The sequence below is a fragment of the Quercus robur genome, chromosome 1 (genome assembly GCF_932294415.1).
Source record: "Quercus robur chromosome 1, dhQueRobu3.1, whole genome shotgun sequence".
Classification (NCBI taxonomy): domain Eukaryota; kingdom Viridiplantae; phylum Streptophyta; class Magnoliopsida; order Fagales; family Fagaceae; genus Quercus; species Quercus robur.
This window is the reverse complement of record NC_065534.1, coordinates 3,618,595-3,639,172: the sequence shown is the minus strand read 5'-3', so window position 1 is coordinate 3,639,172 and position 20,578 is coordinate 3,618,595. Positions and strand designations below refer to the sequence as shown.

The window sequence follows — 20,578 nt, the reverse complement described above, 5'->3', positions numbered from 1 at the left end:
TTTGAGAATGGGGTAATGAAAATTGAGTTTTGAGTTAGAGTTTTGGCTAAACCAAAAAACATCCTCTTATTTTGTCAAATCTTACCAAATAAGTTTGAAAAGGCCTTAGCGAGTTCAAATAGATTTGTCTTCATTCACATCATTAATATTCTTTGTGTTTTCATAGGATCCAAATTGCAAGCTAATAAACAAAGAAAACAAAAGAGTTTGCACATGACACGCTCTTATGTTTTTTGTTTTTTTTTTAAGATTAGTTGGATGTTGTTCCATGTGCACCGAACTTGAGTAAATTATGTTCTTCACCTACTAATCTAAGTAAGAAAAGGTGAAAAGAAGAAAAATTTGCTTGTGCAAGGCACACACAAACACAACATTCACGAGATTGCTGAAATTTTACTATGATAGTTATAATAGGATTTATAATGATCATTAGCATATATATATTGTAAGGACACAATTTGTGACTACCCATAATAATGTTGGGTTCGCACGTAAAAAGGCCCAAACAATATTATTTATAGAGCGTGGGTTTGAAAGGCTAGGCCTTGGTCACCAGACGGTGGTTTTTTCATGGTGTTCATACATAATTAAATCGTATACGCTCTAGGAGTCTTTCTCCAGGAGGCGGGCTGGGAGGCTCTGGTTTTTTGCCATTTTTTCCAGCCCCCTTTTTGGCGCATTAACCTTCACATTATATAGCCCTTCCTGGTTGATCTTAGCCCTCCACTTGTTGATCAGGCAGGTGCCTACTTCTGTGCCCGTCCCATCAGCTGTCACTTCTTGCTTTCTGTTAGTTGCGATGATCGAAGTCACCCTGTCCAGACGTCTTTTCTTATTAACATGGTCAGGACGCTGACGAGTGCATTTAATGTGGAGGGGACGTATTTACCCTGAACTAGTTTCGCACTGTACCCCCACATGGGTCCCATTCTACTTGCATCTCCTTCAGGGGGCTTTTTGGGGGCAGTCATCATCGAGATGTTGCTTTTCCCCTTGAAGTCCTGGAGTGCTGAGGACAGGGTCACCCTTGGCTGTTCCACTCGACACTTCGGCCTTTCCCCATTCGTCCTTGGCAAATATCCTCCTCAGCACGAGCCCCGGGCCCTAATAAAGCGTGGGCCGGATCATAAATTCCCCGGCCCCACAATAGCCCCTCAAAATCCTGCTATCCGACTCCTCTGACGGATAGGAGGGTTTTGATGACATCAGATACCTGTCAATGCCTGTCAATCCTTGTCACCTATCGGTTCCCGAGACTTTCCGTCTGCCCGAGACACGTTTTTGGAGCCCTTGGAAGGCGAAACGTGGCCTCATTAAATACGGACGGCTCTGTATTTCCCACAGACGGTGCCAGTTGTAAGGACATAATTTGTGACGACCTATAATAATGTTGGGTTCGCACGTAAAAAGGCCCAAACAATATCATTTATAGAGCGTGGGTTTGAAAGGCTAGGCCTTGGTCACCAGACGGTGGTTTTTTCATGGTGTTCATACATAATTAAATCGTATACGCTCTAGGAGTCTTTCTCCAGGAGGCGGGCTGGGAGGCTCTAGTTTTTGGCCATTTTTCCCAGCCCCCTTTTTGGCGCATTAACCTTCACATTATATAGCCCTTCTTGGTTGATCTTAGCCTTCACTTGTTGATCAGGCAGGTGCCTACTTCTGTGCCCGTCCCATCAGCTGTCACTCCTTGCTTTCTGTTAGTTGCGATGATCGAAGTCACCCTGTCCAGGCGTCTTTTCTCATTAACATGGTCAGGACGCTGGCGAGTGCATTTAATGCGGAGGGGACGTATTTACCTTGAACTAGTTTCGCACCGTACCCCCACGTGGGTCCCATTCTACTCGCATCTCCTTCAGGGGGCTTTTTGGGGGCAGCCATCATCGAGACGTTGCTTTTCCCCTTGAAGTCCTGGAGTGCCGAGGACAGGGTCACCCTTGGCTGTTTCACTCGACACTTCGGCCTTTCCCCATTCGTCCTCGGCAAATACCCTCCTCGGCACGGGCCCCGGGCCCTAATAGAGCGTGGGCTAGATCATAAATTCCCCGGCCCCACAATAGCTCCTCAAAATCCTGCTATTCGACTCCTCGGACGGATAGGAGGGTTTTGATGACATCAGATACCTGTCAATCCTTGTCACCTATCGGTTCCTGAGACTTTCCGTCTGCCCGAGACACGTTCCTAGAGCCCTTGCAAGGAGAAACGTGGCCTTATTAAATACGGGTGGCTCTGTATTTCCCACGTTCTACGGCATGATGAAGATCAAACGGTGGTGATTCTTTGGTCTTTATGGGCGGGAAAATTTGTGCAGTTACCTTAGGGAAGTATAAATAATTTTTTGGAACGGATCTGTCTCTTTAGTTTTGCACTTAAGAGTTCTAGCGCGTATACCCTGGGTTCATCTGAACTTTCGTCCAAACTCAAGTCTATCTCCAGCACAAAAAGCCTGTCCAAAGCGTCTTTCCTCTTTTATGTAAGTTCCCTGCCTCCATTAACTCGTGCTTTTTCTTTTCTGGATTTATTTTTCTCTGGTTCCCTTTCTTCTCCCGTCGCTGGTTGAGTTTGTTTAGTAAATCATAGAGATGGCTAAATCGAGACTGAGGAAATTAGTCGATACTGAAGAGGCGATGAGAAAGTTCATCGCCGATTACAGGATTCCTCCCAACGTAAGTCTGAGGCATTGTAAGATGGGGGAGTGGCACTATAAGAGGGAAACAGGTGACGTAGTAATTCCCGTCCTCGCCTTCGTAGAGGGGGGTATGAGAATCCCTATGGGGCCGGTAACGAGGGGTTACCTCAGGCACTTTCGATTAGCCCCCACCCAGTGCACCGACAACATGTTTAGGATTCTAGGTTGCGTGGATGCTTTAAACGAAAAGATGGGGCTAAGACTGACCCACCATGACGTGAATTGGTGCTATAATCTCCAAAATTTGAAGGGGAAATCCTACTACATGAAGACGAGAGACGAAAGGGTTCGACTAATTCAATGCCTCCCTGATTCCAACAAGGGATTAAACAAGGATTTCCTTATCGTCTCCGGTGAATGGCATGATGGCAATCTGTGCCCCATAGTAGAAGGAGAACCAGGTGGGGTATAGGGAATGGAAGGGCGCTGACACTTTGTGCCATTCTAATCTGATGTGGTTTGATAACTAACTATGCATTTGTGTTTTTCTTTTGTAGATCCTCACGCTTATCAACGGCATTTTCACTTAGTTAACCGGGTGGACTTGGAGACTGTTCTACAAGCAGCAGTTTTCGTGAATGATGAAGATGGTCAAGTCCGAGCCACTCAAAAAATATTAGGGTACGCCCCCGTTCAGAAGTCATTTGCCGACCCTAGGCACGTGATCAGCACCAGCCGTCCTCGGCTTTCAAAAATTACCGTGGTCGAGACAGGATTTTTAATCTCCGAAGTATCATCTGCCCCAGAGAACATCCCACTGGTGGACCTCTCCTCATCTCATCAAGTAGCGGAGGACGAAGGCTAGTTAGATCAGCCCGAGGAAGGGTTTGGGGTGTTTGACCTAGCCAACCAATCCGAGGATCCTTCTGGTGATATAGGTGACCCAGCCTTGTCCGAGGCGGAATTGTCATCAATGGGCACATCTTCTCAAGCCGAGATGGGACTCAAGAGAAAGCCCCCGACCAGCTTATTCGAACTCCTCGAGGGTCAACCAGGGAAGGGTGCGCAGGGAACGCCGCAACCCAATGCTCCTTCCCTACCACCTCTGCCTCAGGCTATCTAGACTAGGTCATCCTCCACAAAGTCACAGCCACAATCCCCCCGCCCCAAATTTCCTGCTCCTCCCCAATCAGTTTTGCCTCCTCAGCCGGAGAGCACTGATTCAAAGAGAAAGAGGAGCCCCAAGGGCAAGGAAACCATGGATGGGGGAAAATCCCAACCTTCTAAGGAGAGGGAGGAAGCCCCGCGTGCGAAACAATTGAAGATTGGGCACCAAAGCAAGGGTAAGGAAACCGAAGCCCAATCTTCCCAAGGCAAGGGAAAGGGGATCGAGGCCCAATCCTCACCAAGCGCCTGGCTTCCCGCCCCAATGCTCCACGGGGGTCCACTGTTGGAAACCGCGTCCATGAGGGGCCTTGGAGATGGCAAGGGTGGTTATGTGGCAGACGCACTAGGGAGAACCATGCTGCTTCCCACCGACATGGATGGGTTGGAGAAAATGAGGATGTAGGAGGTTTTCCTCAACACGAAGAGGCACTTGGGCATGGTAAGGCTCTTGAACCCTGAAACTTTATTAACTCTTACTCCCGGTCCGTCATTCACGATGTATTTATCTCCCTTGACAGGCTCTCCAGGCCACCTATAAGATGGAGGAGGAAGTGAACAAGCAGAGTAAGGCGGCCGAGAATGAACGCTCCAAGCGCATAGAGGCCACGCGAACTCTCAAAGCTTCCGAGGACGACCTCGCCAAGGCCAAGGCTGCCTTAACAAAAGCTATCTGAGATAGGGATAGCGCCTTGGCGGGTTTATCTAGCGCCCAAAAGCAAGCTGAGGACCAAACAAAATGTCTGCTAGAAGCCGAGGATCAGTTGCGAATAGCCAAGGAGCAGATCAGTGATTTAAATAAAAGACTGATCCTGGCAGAGAATAACAAAGGTGTGGCGAAGTACGCTCGGGACGAAGCCATGAGGGCCAAGCAGGAGGCTGAGTTTGCCAGAAACGAGGCTGAAGCTGCCAAGGAAACTGCCGAGGATGAGGGTTATAACGCAGGGGTAGCTGAAACCCAAGCCATCCTTAAAGCCCAAATTCCCGAAGTATGCAGGCTTTACTGCTCCCAGGTTTGGGAAGAGGCCTTGAAGCGAGCTGGGGTGGATGCTTCGTCTGATTTGTGGAAAGCGGAGAACATATTCTACCCTATAGCCATCCATGAGGACACCTCCACCAGCTCCAAAGCCGTGAGCGACCAACATGAGGGAGGGGTCACTCAGTCGGATACTGTACAGGTCGGCGCCTCTCCTGGCCAACCGCTTAAAGGGGGAGAGCTTCAGGATGTGATAGAAGCATCTCAGCGTACGGATCCCGAGGTACCCAAAGAGGTTGCTGAGCCTGTGGTCGGCACTCAGATGCTTGATGCCGAAGAGCCAGCCATACTTGCCCAGCCCCTACAGGCAATTCCCCTTGCTGTGGTCCCCAAGAGTACCGACACTGATCCTGTTCAGTCTTCCCCAGAAGGGACTATCCTCCAGGGCGTTGAAGCTGATCCCGTTCCGCCTTCCCAGGACGTGGCCGATGCAAAATTAAAGAAGTAGAAACCCTGGCCAGGCCTCGTATTTGTTTTTGGTTTAATGATTAACTAGTTTCTTTTTTATTTCGAAAACTTTGTAATCTGCTGGTAGTTTGAACTTGTTTGAACGTGTATATGAAATTCTTTTCTTCCTCTTTCCTTTTGGTTACTTGTTAGTTGCCCTTGTCGATACTTACTGTTGTGTATGATTTTTGAACTAATTATCTTAACACGCATGAATAGTTGTGTATGCGATATATTTAGAATCATGTTTCAGAACGTTAGCTCACCTGCACCTGTAGAGCCTTGAACTCATGTCAGACCCTCATTCAATGGAGATATAGGCATCATCCGAGATGTCACGTGCAGTGTTAGGTCCTGCTTAGTATCCAGGTTTCTTTAAAGTTGTTGGTTTCCCCATAGGTTTGAGTCCGATGACCATGCAATACCTTAGTTCTGTCAAAAACTTGATTTTTAAGTAGTTGGTTTCCCCATAGGTTTGAGTCCGAGGACCATGCAATACCTTGGTTCTGTCAAAAACTTGAATTTTAAGTAGTTGGTTTCCCCATAGGTTTGAGTTTGAGGACCATGCAATACCTTGGTTCTGTCAAAAACTTGAATTTTAAGTAGTTGGTTTCCTCATAGGTTTGAGTCCGAGGACCACGCAATACCTTGGTTCTGTCCAAAACTTGAATTTTTAGGTTGTTGGTTTCCCCATAGATTTGAGTCTGAGGACCACGCAATACCTTGGTTCTGTCCAAAACTTGAATTTTAAGTAGTTGGTTTCCCCATAGGTTCAAGTCTGAGGACCATGCAATACCTTGGTTCTGTCCAAAACTTGAATTTTAAGTAGTTGGTTTTCCCATAGGTTTGAGTCTGAGGACCATGCAATACCTTGGTTCTGTCCAAAACTTGAATTTTAAGTAGTTGGTTTCCCCATAGGTTCAAGTCTGAGGACCATGCAATACCTTGGTTCTGTCCAAAACTTGAATTTTAAGTAGTTGGTTTTCCCATAGGTTTGAGTCCGAGGACCATGCACTACCTTGGTTCTGTCCAAAACTTGAATTTTAAGTAGTTGGTTTCCCCATAGGTTTGAGTCCGAGGACCATGCAATACCTTGGTTCTGTCCAAAACTTGAATTTTTAAGTAGTTGGTTTCCCCATAGGTTTGAGTCCGAGGACCACGCAATACCTTGGTTCTGTCCAAAACTTGATTTTTAAGTAGTTGGTTTCCCCATAGGTTTGAGTCCGAGGACCATGCAATACCTTGGTTCTGTCCAAAACTTGAATTTTAAGTAGTTGGTTTTCCCATAGGTTTGAGTCTGAGGACCATGCAATACCTTGGTTCTGTCCAAAACTTGAAATTTAAGTAGTTGGTTTCCCCATAGGTTTGAGTCCGAGGACCATGCAATACCTTGGTTCTGTCCAAAACTTGAATTTTAAGTAGTTGGTTTTCCCATAGGTTTGAGTCCGAGGACCATGTAATACCTTGGTTCTGTCCAAAACTTGAATTTTAAGTAGTTGGTTTCCCCATAGGTTTGAGTCCGAGGACCATGCAATACATTGGTTCTGTCCAAAACTTGAATTTTAAGTAGTTGGTTTCCCCATAGGTTTGAGTCCGAGGACCATGCAATACCTTGGTTCTGTCCAAAACTTGAATTTTTAAGTAGTTGGTTTCCCCATAGGTTTGAGTTCGAGGACCACGCAATACATTCGTTCTGTTAAAAACTTGATTTTTAAGTAGTTGATTTCCCCATAGGTTTGAGTCCGAGGATCATGCAATACCTTGGTTTTGTCCAAAACTTTAATTTTAAGTAGTTGGTTTTCCCATAGATTTGAGTCCGAGGACCATGCAATACCTTGGTTCTGTCCAAAACTTGAATTTTAAGTAGTTGGGGGAATTAACCCCTCGACTGTGGCGTGGGACCTTGGTTTTGGGGGGTTAGCTCCTCGGCCAAGCCCCTAGAACCATCCGTGCTGCTGACGCTACGAAACGCAGCCCCTAGTAAAGAAACGTAGCCCCTAGTGGAACTTTACGCTAGAACACTACATCCGGCTACTGGAAATGATGTGAAGGATTGTATCAACCCTCCATCTGTGCTAAGACACAAGCCTTTCCCACAAACGGCGCCAATTGTAAGGACACAATTTGTGACAACCCATAATAATGTTGGGTTCGCACGTAAAAAGTCCCAAACAATATCATTTATAGAGCGTGGGTTTGAAAGGTTAGGCCTTGGTCACCAGACGGTGGTTTTTTCATGGTGTTCATACATAATTAAATCGTATACGCTCTAGGAGTCTTTCTCCAGGAGGCAGGCTGAGAGGTTCTGGTTTTTGGCCATTTTTTCCAGCCCCCTTTTTGGCGCATTAACCTTCACATTATATAGCCCTTCCTGGTTGATCTTAGCCCTCCACTTGTTGATCAGGCAGGTGCCTACTTCTGTGCCCGTCCCATCAGCTGTCACTCCTTGCTTTCTGTTAGTTGTGATGATCGAAGTCACCCTGTCCAGGCGTCTTTTCTCATTAATATGGTCAGGACGCTGGCGAGTGCATTTAATGCAAAGGGGACGTATTTACCCTGAACCAGTTTCGCACCATACCCCCACGTGGGTCCCATTCTACTCGCATCTCCTTCAAGGGGCTTTTTGGGGGCAGCCATCATCGAGACGTTGCTTTTCCCCTTGAAGTCCTGGAGTGCCGAGGACAGGGTCACCCTTGGCTGCTCCACTCGACACTTCGGCCTTTCCCCATTCGTCCTCGGCAAATACCCTCCTCAGCACGGGCCCCGGGCCCTATTAGAGCATGGGCCGGATCATAAATTCCCCGGCCCCACATATATATATATATATATATATATGACCCTATTATTTTGTCTACACACATGAAAAATTATAGATGATAAGTTTCTACCAAAAATAAAAAGATGATAAGAGTATTTTTACTTATTTTAATGGAAAACTTATGTGAAGATAGTTTTTCAAATTTTCCTGTTTTTGGTAGTTTAAGAAAAATGGATTAAAGAAAAACTGTCTCTTAACTTCCTTATTTATCTTCTTTAAAAAAAAAAAAAAAAAAAATCTTATTTAGCTTGGTATGAGATATTGTTTTCGGCTAAAATTTTCTAAAATACAACTCTATCCCACACATATCTAAATAAGGAATACAACTCTATTTCACGCGAAACTAAATAAAAGAAGTAAAGAGATAATTTTCTGAATTTTTTAGAAAATGCTAATATCGAAACAAACAAAAAATGCTAATGATTCCTTTTATGTTGTGATTGACCATATAGGGAGATGCTAAAATATTTTCATAAACTTTTTATGAAAAAGGAAAAAGAAACAGCTTACTTAAAAAAAAAAAAAAAAAAAAAAAAAACTTTTTATATTTCCTATGAACGAGGTATTAAAACTTTCTTAAAATGATCTGTTAACAAATTCTTTATAAGCACCTATTAACACTCAAATATGGAATATTCCCTCATAATTTACACAATAGTCAATAGGTCATTGCTATTTTTTTTTATTATTTATCTTTATTTATAAAGTTTCAACATATGATATCTACTTCGGATGATTGTGCTTCATTATCATATCAGATCAAGACACTAATCGGTTTTTGCCTTTTAAAAATCAAAAACTTTACCAACCGAGTTAATTGGAATCTACTATTAATTTGTTAGGTTTTTTTTTTATTTTTTGGGAGGGGATATTAATTTGCCAGTTGGCACTGTGTTGAACTGAAAGCACTTTAATTGACATAAGACAGCACTCATTATCACAGAGTCGGTAAAGAGTTTTTCTAGAAGGCAATAATATAATATTGGCATGTTAATAGCACTAAAGTCTAAAGGCACTTTTATCAACAACCAAAAAAAAGTCTAAAGGAACTAGCATGTTACTAGTTTATTAGCTAGTACTACATATTTTATGTGTCTATGACAGGACATCGACCTACCCAATAATTTACAAAACAGACAATTTTGTCTGCATGGTGCAGAAGAAGGGCCATAGTTTATATATTTTCTATAAGTTGTCTTACTAGTTTCAGTGAGAGTGTACAATTTATTTTATATGGCCAGTAGGAGGACAAGCATTCCAAGAATTCGAACCAGGAAAGGTACCACTCGAGCCAAACATTTGAAGAGATGACAATCCCATTTTCATAAATCGAATAATTTAGGCTGAAAATTGATCTTGCTTCTGCATTGAACAATGACCTAAATATACTGCATTTAACTATGGATAAACTAATCTTGCTTGCTTGTTGTTGCTGCCTTGGCAAATGGGTTAAATCTGATGAGTTTTGAGTACCATTCGAGCCAAACGTATTTGAAGAGATGAAAATCCCAATTTCATAAACGGAATAGATAAGTTCATTCCCTTTCGCATGACAGTCCCAACTCCTAAGTCCCATGTAATAGAATATCTTGTTGGAAAAGTAATAATTTGAGAGAAAACGAACTTATTTGTTGTATTTATAAAACCTCAATTATGAAAGTGTCATTTCTTCGAACGTTTGAAGAGAGATGTCATTTTATGAAATATGTACAAAAAGTAAAAAAAAATGGTAAATCCTGACTTTTCTATCATAACATAATATTCTATTTGATGGGATGGAGATGCAGTGTTGATATTCTCAGCAAAAGGGGATGCAGTGTTGATGTGAAATGGATTGCAATTTATATGTTACATTTATAAAAGTGGGACTATCATTTCTTGAAATATTTGGGGGGAGTATCATTTCTTGAAACGTTTGGTAGAGGGAAATGCCATTTCATAAAATATCCATGGAGGTTGATTTAATTTTCAATATATATATAACGTTAAAAAAACGGAAGTTATATGTAACAAATCAAATACATTGTTGTGGTCCTTGTGGAAGCTTACTGCCAAAATAATGGAAGATTTTTTTATTTTTGAAGGAATACCATTAGTTCAGATTTTTTTTTTTAATTTTTAATTTTTTATAATCCTTTCTTTATTGTAGCGTAAAAAAGAAAAAGAAAATTGTGATGTCCCAGTTTGATTAATTGTGTGATGTGTGTGGATGAGTGATAAGTCCCATATAAGGTATTTACTAGATAGATTTGAGTTTTATTAATAACTATAAAGAACCTCAATTGTGACTAGTCCTTTTGAGGTATAGTGCAGATATGACTAACAATTTTTTTTGAATTGTTACAAAAATTGGTATCTTGATTTGATAATAAAGAGTTATTATTAAGAGTATACGTCGTAGGTTAAAATTCTTTATAAAAAAAATGATAGAAGAATTCCTAAATTCATGATTTCTACATTGATATATTTAAAAAAGACCATTGCACTTCTATTACAACATTTTCTTTTTTCTTTTTTCTAATTTCTTCTATTACAACTTATGTAATAAACATATGAAAATCAATTCGTCAAAATCCTCTGCTTGCTCACATTAATCCATTTGTTGAAGATCTTTAACAATCCTATATCTTGCCTTGCTTGCAATATCAAGGCAACCCAGTAGAAGGTCTATCTTATACAGGTATTACATGAGTTTTATGACTGTAAATATTTAAAATCTCATGACTCATGTTGTCATAATATATTGATAATAGGGAATTTGATATAAACAGAACTACACTGCCAGTACAGGTTCTGTACATATTCTGTTAGTCATGTTGTCATATTTGAACCACGGGATTCATCTCTTTCCATCTCAGTACTCTGGCATTGTCCTTGTACCATTTATTAGGATAGATGAAAACCAATAATGGTTATAAATTGAACATAAAGAACAATAATTGATGAACTCGTAAGTATTTGAGTTTGTGGGATCCGCTATTATTTTAAGACCTGAGAGTATCAAGTCACTATATTTTTGGTACACTCAATAATTTTTTTGTAATTGGGATCAGAATAAGGCGTTCATGTATCCTACTACAAGACTCCCCACCCTCCCCCCCAAAATTCATACCAAACAAAAGGGTTACAGCTGCGGTACAATGTGAGTTTGACTTTGATACCAAGCTCAGCAGAGTGGAATTGAGAGTACATTTGTTTAGGTAGGAAATTAATCTTGCTTGTGCATTGAACATGAGCTAAACATACTGCAAAGTGGATAAACTAATCTTGCTTGATTGTTGTAGCTTTGGAAAATAGTTTGGATCCGATGAGTTTGAATTTGAGTTTAATTTGATTGAGTAAAGGTCAAAAACTTATTAAACCAAAATGGGTTATTATTTCTATGACCTTTACCCGGGCTTTGACAGGTCAATCTAATGTTACCCGTATTTTTCTTCAAGTACAAAAATAAATAAAAATTAACACACTTTCTAACATTTTTTTTATCCGTATATACTAAAAGAAAAAAAAATAAAACACTTAATAAATAAAAATAATACATAAATGCTTAAGTTTATAGTCTAGTAATTAATTTTTATAGTCTACACTCTACAGTTGGTCCAATAAATTCACCTTTCTTTTTATTTTATGCAGATTTGGACGGATTAACCCGTCGGGTTCCCTTCCTCCAAAAAAAAAACCGGTCAGGTTCCAATTTTATTATTATTGGCCCAATAATGGTTTTTTTTTTAATAATTTTTTTGAAAAGAGGTTTGGCCTGATTTGGCCATAACATATTCATAATAACTCTAATATAATGTCAGCAATATAATTATGTGGTCAAAGATGAAAGATTAGAACATAACAAGGAAAAAAAATGATGGCTTTAAATGTGGGAGTTGAACGTTGTTGTTATTCACGTTAAAACTCAAGGCTTCACTGTTATTCGGATAATTCTGCTAGAGGTTGACTCTTAAACAACCATTGATAAATTTGAAAAAACTCCTTCAAAATAATAGAGGCCAATTGAAGTCTGTAGGAAGCTCAATGACAGAGATTGGTTATGAATAACTCATATCCAAAGAGAAGTAATTGGAATGCTGGTTTGCCGGCAATTTTGAAAATTTGCTCATGTTAAGGCAGACAGGTAAGTGTCACTGTTTTTTATACTAAACACCTTGACTGTTGATTTCATGCCTTAAGTTATAAAGAAAAATTATCTTATGATATTGACTTATGGAGCGCCCTCTCACAATATATGGTTCCATCAAATGTGAAAACAGTGCTCATTAAACCAGTCCTGAGATACTTTCTCGTAGTGTAAAGGTCTTCTTGACTATATATTTTTTTATAAACAGCTAGAATTGTGTTATTAACTATAGCAATATCAATCTGGAAACACAACAGTGACAACACAAGGCTTCAAATCTAAAATTTCCAATGTGCAGCTAATTATATTATATTTGGTCATGGGCGGCGCTAGGTGTATTTCAGGGGATTCATTTACCCCCTGAATTTTTATTAAAAAAATATTTTATATATATAATAATTTTTTTACCTGTTTAATTACTCATCTCCATAGCAAATTGTCAACTTATTATATTTCAGAGAACACCTTAGACATTATAATAAATTTATAATTTTTTTTGAACATTTAAGGTACATAGCTAAAAAACTTGACTACTTTGGTTTGGTCAACCTACACAACAATGAACATAATTTGAAAATTACAAACAGATTAATTCATGAGCTCATTGAAAAGATAAACATAGAAACAAAAACCTTGCCTGATGCAGGTTTTGGTGCCTAAGCTACTACCCCAAAAAAAAAAAAAAAAAAAGAAGAGAAGGTGCAGGTTTTGAAAACCTAGCTTGTTTTGAAGAAAAACTGTTACTCTAATCTACCATGAAGTGCCAACTAGGTTTGTAAATAGTAATCTTTAATTGCAATGGAAATCCATATAATCTATAGAGAAAGGATTAGTATTTGTGAACTAAATTTTTATTTTAATCTTTTTATGAGGGACAGTTTATTAATTTAGCCTCAGACAGAGTTCCTACATGTTTTGGCAAGGAAAACATTTTTCCATATGGTTATGCCAATCCCATATAGATTCCTCTAGAATGTAAACCAAATTCAAGGATGTCACTGCCACCATTAAAAGAGGGGGAAAAAAGAAAGGAAGAAGAACAAAAACAAAGAAAAAAAAAAGGTTGATAAGCTCATTCATATAATCAATGTTCCTCATTCCTTACAAGTTACAACAGTAATAATAACATTATTTAGCCCATCAAAATTCTCGGCTCATTCTCATTATTATCTTGTGGAAGTTTCCCCTCAAATATCCTCTCCCTTGCATTGCTTGCCTGAAATATCAAGAAACACAACAGAAATAACTCCTTAATAAGGAACACTACGGGTAGAACTGATCAAAAATCTTAAAGAATTCGACACTCTAAAACATTGAAATTGTGATTGACTATCATTAGGAGGTTCAGAGTGATATTGTCCTTCATCCCATTTATTTGGAGAAGTGCTCTGCCTAATTGTGAAATAGAGGCAATCCAATCCTACCAAGAGATGGGAGAAAGGAATGACTTTGGGAATTTGATAACCATTTAGGGCCATTTAGGGCCATCAAGGTTATTAGAAACCTCAAGAGTTCCTAAGGTTATTAAAATTCAAATCATTCTTTCTTTAATAAACAGTTTAGATTTTGCTTCATTATTTTTATTTAAATGATGATGACCTAATGACATAACAAAATCTTAACCATTCATTTAATCATCAATGATTAATATTTTAATAAATCCATGGTGGAGTTGCATTAAAAATTCTAACTCATTGAACAATCTAATTTTTTTTTCTCTTTTCCTTCTTCCAATTTCTTGGCAACCAAGTAGAGCAAATGGGAAACATACGCTGGATTAAGATCAAAAGCATCAAGACATAAGAGTAGAGGATAGACCTGTTTTTCCCAATTTATGCAACTTGTTATAATAGAGAGCATAACTGTCTGAACAAAAGCACCAGTTTGTATTCCAATCCATAGGCCCCTTCCTCTTAAATTTGTCATGAAACCCAGAACCGCAGCAACTGGAATTCCACAAAGATAGAATGCCCCCAAGTTGACATAAGCCCCTATATGTTGCCACCCACATCCTCTAGCAACACCTGAGTTAACAAACACAAGATAGAACTCAGCAAAAACTTACATTTTTAGCAGACAACACTCATTGGCCAAAGAGAGAATTTTGACCTGAGAGTACCCCTTGTAAACTGTCCAGTATAATTGACAGAGAAACCAGGGGAGCCATGGTTGTCACATAGTCCACAACTTCCTTCTCGTTGCTAAAAGTGTAACCAAAAACACTCCGGCTTGCAAGAAGGATTGTGCTTACTATACTTGTCTCTGTGATTGCAAGAAACAATACAGCAAAGACAGCCACACGAGCAGCTTGTGGGTTTCCTGCTCCTAATTCATTTGAAATTCTAGTACTAAACAAAAAGAAATTAGCATACATTATTAGAGATATGCAATTTCAACCGTTATAAACACTAGTAATATCCATAATATATAGATGTCTTTGAATATATGTATACATAGTTTTGATTTATCAAACCTTGCTGCAGCACCAAGTCCATACGGTATTGTATAGAGTGTTGCAATCGTATTGAGACTGCAAAAAAAAGTTGACAATAAAATAGAACAATCAGATTTTTTTAGGAGTGGAAAATCTCATTAATTTGTAGAAGATCCATAGTGTTCTTGTTATGAAATACTACAAGAAAACTTACCACACAGAAAGAACTGAAGTTTCAAGTTGCGGATTAGGTAAAAGACCAGACAACAGTATAAGAAGCTCAAAAGACCACCACTCGAGGCTGCAATCATCAACAAAAAAAATATATATATATATATATATATTAAAGATGAACATACAAACTCTTTTCTTTACAACTGGAATAAATGAAAACAATTACCAAATCATTATAGCAGAAGGGATAGCAAAGCGGAAAAACTCCCCAATTCCTTGGAACATCTCCTTAGAAATTGGAACAAGGGTTTTTTTGCAGGCAGAAGAGTACTTCACATATAATCCAAGCAAAATCACATTTAACCAATATGAAATTCCCATAGCTAAAGCTGCTCCAAGGTTTCCCAGTCCAGACTTGAATACTAAAACCCAACATAGTGGTATGTGAAAACATAGAATTACAAAAGAGCTTATAAGCATTGGCTTGACTATACTTTGTGTCTGAAGGTATCTAACGAGTGGTTGAAGTGTCGCATAAGCAAAGAGTGCAGGAACAAGCCACATTGTGAATTTCCCAGCTTCATGTGAAATTAGAGGGTCTTGGCCTATCAAACTTAGTAACTTTCCCATGTTCATCCATAGCAAACACAGAGGAAGACAGACAAGGTTTAGAGAAAATATAGCGGTGTAAGTTTGAATTCCAATTTTTTGATATTGCTGAGCACCATAAGCTTGCCCACATAGAGTTTCTAGCGCACTGGCCATTCCTAACTGTTTACCACATACAAAATAGAAAATCCAGTTAGTTATTTGAAATAGATATGTTCAAAGTCTTTCATCTCAGTAACTAGGTCCACAAATTTAATGTTTTTTGGCCTTTAGAACATTTAAATCATCCAATATATATTTTTGTAAGTGCACGACTTCACCCATATCTTCTAGTAGCTCTGACTTATTGAAACTCATACATGTGACTGCCATTTGATTTTTTTTTTCATTTTTTGTTTTGACAGTGTGTCACTGCCATTCAGTGAGACTAATTATTAAATTTCATCCAAATCATGACAAATGCTTTTCTGCACTAGTATTCATAAATGTTATCCAAATCACAAGTAGAGCAATGTTAGTCCAATCCATTATGACAGCAAGCTGATCATTACATAAATCACACAAACAGTAAAAGAACAAATGAAACTTATAGACATGTTTAGTGATTCATTAACAAAACATGGAAGTGGTTTAGTTTACTAAACTGTTATGGATCTGGTACCCAAGGATAAAACATTATAAGGCTACCCAAGTCACCATTCCCTCATCTGACATCTCCAACTACCCCTAGTCCCGGTTAAGTTGAAAAGTAATCAATTTTCCAACCGGCATGACCTGCCTTGCCCCGAAGAGGTAATCACAAAAACTCAAATTGCAGTAAGTTCAAAATTTCAAATCACATAAAAATGAATCAAGAATCTTGTCCCGAAGGGTAATCACAAAAACTCAGAAAGAAACAAGTTTCATGTTTTCCAAGGTGAGCTTAAAAATATTTTGTACTCATATTATAGAACAAAAAACAGAGGTTGAACAAGAATTATTCCAAAGTATGCATGAAAGAAAACAAACTAAATGTTGCATTTGGATTTTTTTTTTTTTTTTTTTGGGTTATTGTTTATTTACTAAAAGTTAAAAAGTGAGACTTTAAAACTGTATATAAGGAAAGAAAAACATGTATATAAAAGCTAAGTAGATAAAAACAAAGACTTACAAGAAGACTGAAGCCAGTGACTCCAGAAAGAGAGATGGCTAGAGCAGTGCTAGAGAGAGCAAGTTCACCCAGATGACCCACCATCATTAATGAAATGACCTGCAACATGTACTGTGATAGAGTCACGACCACCATAGGACCAGCCAAGAATCCCAACCTCTTGAGCTCCCCAGTGAAAGTAACCCATGTTAGAGATGGAGTTTCTGGTTTTCTTTTCTCTTCTTTGATCCCTTTTGCTAATAAACCCTCTTCCATGTCTTTCTCTCTGTCTCTTAGCCGCCTCTGTAGCTCAAACGTGGAATATGAGAGGTCCAAGGAAAAAACAGAGAAGTAGAGAGTCCTGAACTTTATGGTATTTCCAGGGCCATATATGGTATATATCTGTTCGTGCAATTAGGGGTGTGCATGTGATGGGTTGAGTCGGGTTAAGTGGATTTTTTTGACCCAACCTATCATGGTGTGTTAAAAAAAATTCAACCAAATCCAACTCATTACATAAGTTTAATCCAACCTAACCCACATGGGTCGGGTTGAATCCATGAGTTGGACAATTTTTTTTATTACTATTATTATTAAAATAAGCAGAAAAAAATATATCACATCTGCCACCTAAATTGATAAACAAAATATACATTAATATATGAACTAATATTCAAACTCAGTTATACATTAATATATGAACTAGTATACATTAATATTGGCTTTATATAAGATAGGAGGAAGAGCTGGTTATTTAAAATTTTTTATTAATTATATAATATATTTTAAATATATATTAAATATATGGGTGGGTCGAGTCAGATTTGGTAGGTTTGAAATTTTATGATCCAAATTCAACCCGACCTGCTATCAAAAAAATTTTTGTAACCCACCCCAACTCACCAAGCCCTAAAAATTGACCTAACCCTGCAGGTTGGGTTGAATCGGGTCAGTTTTGACGGATTGGCTACACACCCCTATGTGGAATTACCACTGTGAACAAAGACTAGCTCCAGTCTTTGTGTAGTTTTCTTTATTTGTCAATAGAGCCTTTTATTCAAAAAATAAATGAAGGACCAGCTCCAATTTGGTGGTTCCGTTAAGGCACCTTTAAGGCATCTGTTAATAGATCATTTTAGAAAAATTTTAATTTATGAAAGATATAAAAAATGGTAAAAATAAAAGTTAGTTTTTTTTTTTTTCCTCATAAAAAGTTTCTAAAATAATTCTTAAACCAATACTTTTAGAGCATCCATTAACTTTTCCCTCAAAACAAAAAAAAAATAAATAAATCATCCAATTCCAACCCATTAACTAGCAACGACTCACAATAATTTTACTTCTACCCAAAAAAAAAAAATTTACAATATTCCAATGGTATGGCCCACCACAATCTCTAATTTAATAATTTTTTAATAATGTGTCATGTTAATTTAGAAATGTTGTAAAATTATTGTGACTTTTTGTTGCCTCAATAGCATTACTCATAAGTCATAACACTATTAATATGTATTATTAACATGACTCATTAATGAGCCGGAGGAAAATAACTTCAAATTATTTTAAAGCTAAACATTTCCTTACTCTTATAGTTGGCTTACAAAATTTTAAGATTAACAATGATTATTTTATGCATAAAATATTTATATTTAATTAATTTAGAATTTAGAATTTTACAACATATACAAAATATGAATATATGGATAAAAAAGCATATAACATACAATCAATATAAATATGACTAATAAAAAAAACATAAATATAACTTTCTTTTAGAAGAATATAAATATGACTTGATCCTACTATTTAATAAATTCTTTTAATACATGTGTAAAATGGCACAGAGTTTAGCCTTAAATTAGTTTTGAGCTATTTCCTCCAACCTATTTTTAGAAGAATATAAATATGACTTGATCCTACTATTTAATAAATTCTTTTAATACATGTGTAAAATGGCACAGAGTTTAGCCTTAAATTAGTTTTGAGCTATTTCCTCCAACCTACTACATGATAATTTATAAGACCATTCATATGTATTATATAAACAATTCACATGACTCATTAAAAAAATCACATAAACAAAATTACACATGAATGATCTATTCAATCACCTATAAGGGTGGCAATTCGTGTTAGGAGGTTGTGAACGTGTCGTATCGAGGTAAGGGAAATTAAATACATTGTTTAACCCTAACCTAACCTATTTAATAGCTGTGTCAAAACCCCTCAATCCAAACACTATTTAGTGCAACACAACCCATTTAATAGATAATCTAAGAAAAATAAAGATTTAGGGACTTAAGATTTTTAATGAATAATTTATCAATAAACCATTAAAAAATTTTAAAGTACTCAATTATATTTAGAATTCAAATTTATGTTAGATAAAAATAACATTTACTTATATTAATTAAGTCATGTCATGAGGGTAATTGCAGGTTAAGCAAGTCAACACAAAATTGACAAGTTATTAATTGTGTTAAAGCATGCCTACCCATTTTGACATGAACCCAATGACACTAAACGCTAATTCACAAAAAAAAAATCCTATTGCATTCATGGGTTATGTCATACATTGTCACCCCTAATCGCCACATAGTGGGTTCAAGGAAGATAACTCCAAACTAGCAACAACCATTTCATTTGACATGAGTATTTTTTATTTTTCAATGGACTTACATCTTTCATTAATGGAATTTGTTTGTAGTGAGTACTAGCTCAAATTAATTATTTGTTGTTCAAAAATTCTTGTTTAGGCATTTCATATTATCCATACATAATGTTTTGATATAAGATTTCAATTCTTCCATGTTTCAGCAGTAGTAAGAATATTGTTCTATGGAGTTAGGGTCCAAAATATGGAAGAAAGAGGTGTTTCTACGACTCTACTACCTAGTCAATTATGTTTTGCTTAATTCCTATTTCATGGCCACATATCTTTTAGGCTATGGAGTTGAACTTTTTCCTATAAAATGTTAAAAAAATTGCGTTAATTTAGGAAATTTTTGTTGGTTTTAGAGAAAAGTTAAGAAATTAGTTAACAATAGAATTCATTAAATATGAAAGTGAAATTTTAATTGGGAGGCCAGAAAAGGGCAGGTGTTGTAGTTCCACAATCATAGTACAATAAAAATACATAACAATCTGATTTTACTCTGAATTTTTTATTTATTTAAAATCTTCTCCTATAAAATTTTATCGTTTTATATTTCTTTTAATTACTTAATAATATATGATTTCATCTTTTCACAAATAATGGTTCCGTATTGGGAATTGGCTCTTTCTTCTTCGAACTTTAAATGGGTATTGGAATGCTTGGCGTTCAAATGGGGATCTAAGTCCTACAAAAAAAAGGGGGATCTAAGCATATCAACCATGCTTGGTGCCAAAAAATTAGATCAATCAAGGAGATGGTCCATCAAATATGTGTTAGGACTTAGGACTCTTTATACCCATCTATCTCAAAACTAAACTTCCAAGGTTCAGTTCGACAAGGCTGTTTCCTTCAAAATAATAATAAAATTTCCAATTGATGGTTGGGGTAAAAAAATTTAAACCCTAGATGTTTTTATTGAAAATACCAGAATGTACCAACCCGTTGAGCTCTATAGACTATGTAGCCATCCCTATTTTATTAAAGTAATGATTATCACACACACTTCTTCTTACACACTCATTGTATACATACTCCCACATGGACTAAAATTGTATTTGCAAAACACCATTTCACAATTTTAACTATAGTGTCAAAAGGGGTGTGTTCGGAGTGTAATAAGGAAAATTCTTAGATATTCCCAAATCACGGAAAAATGGTGCTCTTTCTTCTCATATTTATGGTGGACTCTACTATAAATTTAATAAGTGAACCCTATTATAGATGTAAGATGAGAAAATATTATTCTCCATGTTCCGAAAGTACCTAAAAATTAATAGTGCAATAAAATTTTCTATTTTATTTAACATGGTCCTGCCTGACAATTTGTGGATTAAATTATTTCAGTACACAAGC

General features: G+C 37.4%; 1 protein-coding gene across 11 annotated transcripts in view; it reads right to left on the bottom strand.

Annotated features, from left to right (window-relative positions):
• LOC126716548 (protein DETOXIFICATION 12-like) overlaps nt 1-20,578 on the bottom strand; it is a 138,021-nt gene that overhangs the window by 53,508 nt on the left and 63,935 nt on the right. For 3 of the 11 annotated variants that reach the window (XM_050417435.1, XM_050417447.1, XM_050417360.1), the window contains exons 2-7: nt 15,058-15,602; nt 14,872-14,958; nt 14,697-14,753; nt 14,333-14,571; nt 14,042-14,247; nt 13,274-13,439 (exon numbers count right to left, since the gene is read on the bottom strand). The exons of 4 other annotated variants lie outside the window; for them this stretch is intronic. In XM_050417435.1, the coding sequence (XP_050273392.1) occupies nt 13,356-13,439; nt 14,042-14,247; nt 14,333-14,571; nt 14,697-14,753; nt 14,872-14,958; nt 15,058-15,602 (1,218 nt within the window). In that variant the 3' untranslated portion in view covers nt 13,274-13,355. Of the gene's footprint in view, nt 1-13,273; nt 13,440-14,041; nt 14,248-14,332; nt 14,572-14,696; nt 14,754-14,871; nt 14,959-15,057; nt 15,603-16,590; nt 16,953-20,578 lie in introns of those variants that run through there. 4 more of the 11 variants (XM_050417370.1, XM_050417378.1, XM_050417393.1 and 1 more) reach the window with 3 other exon arrangements.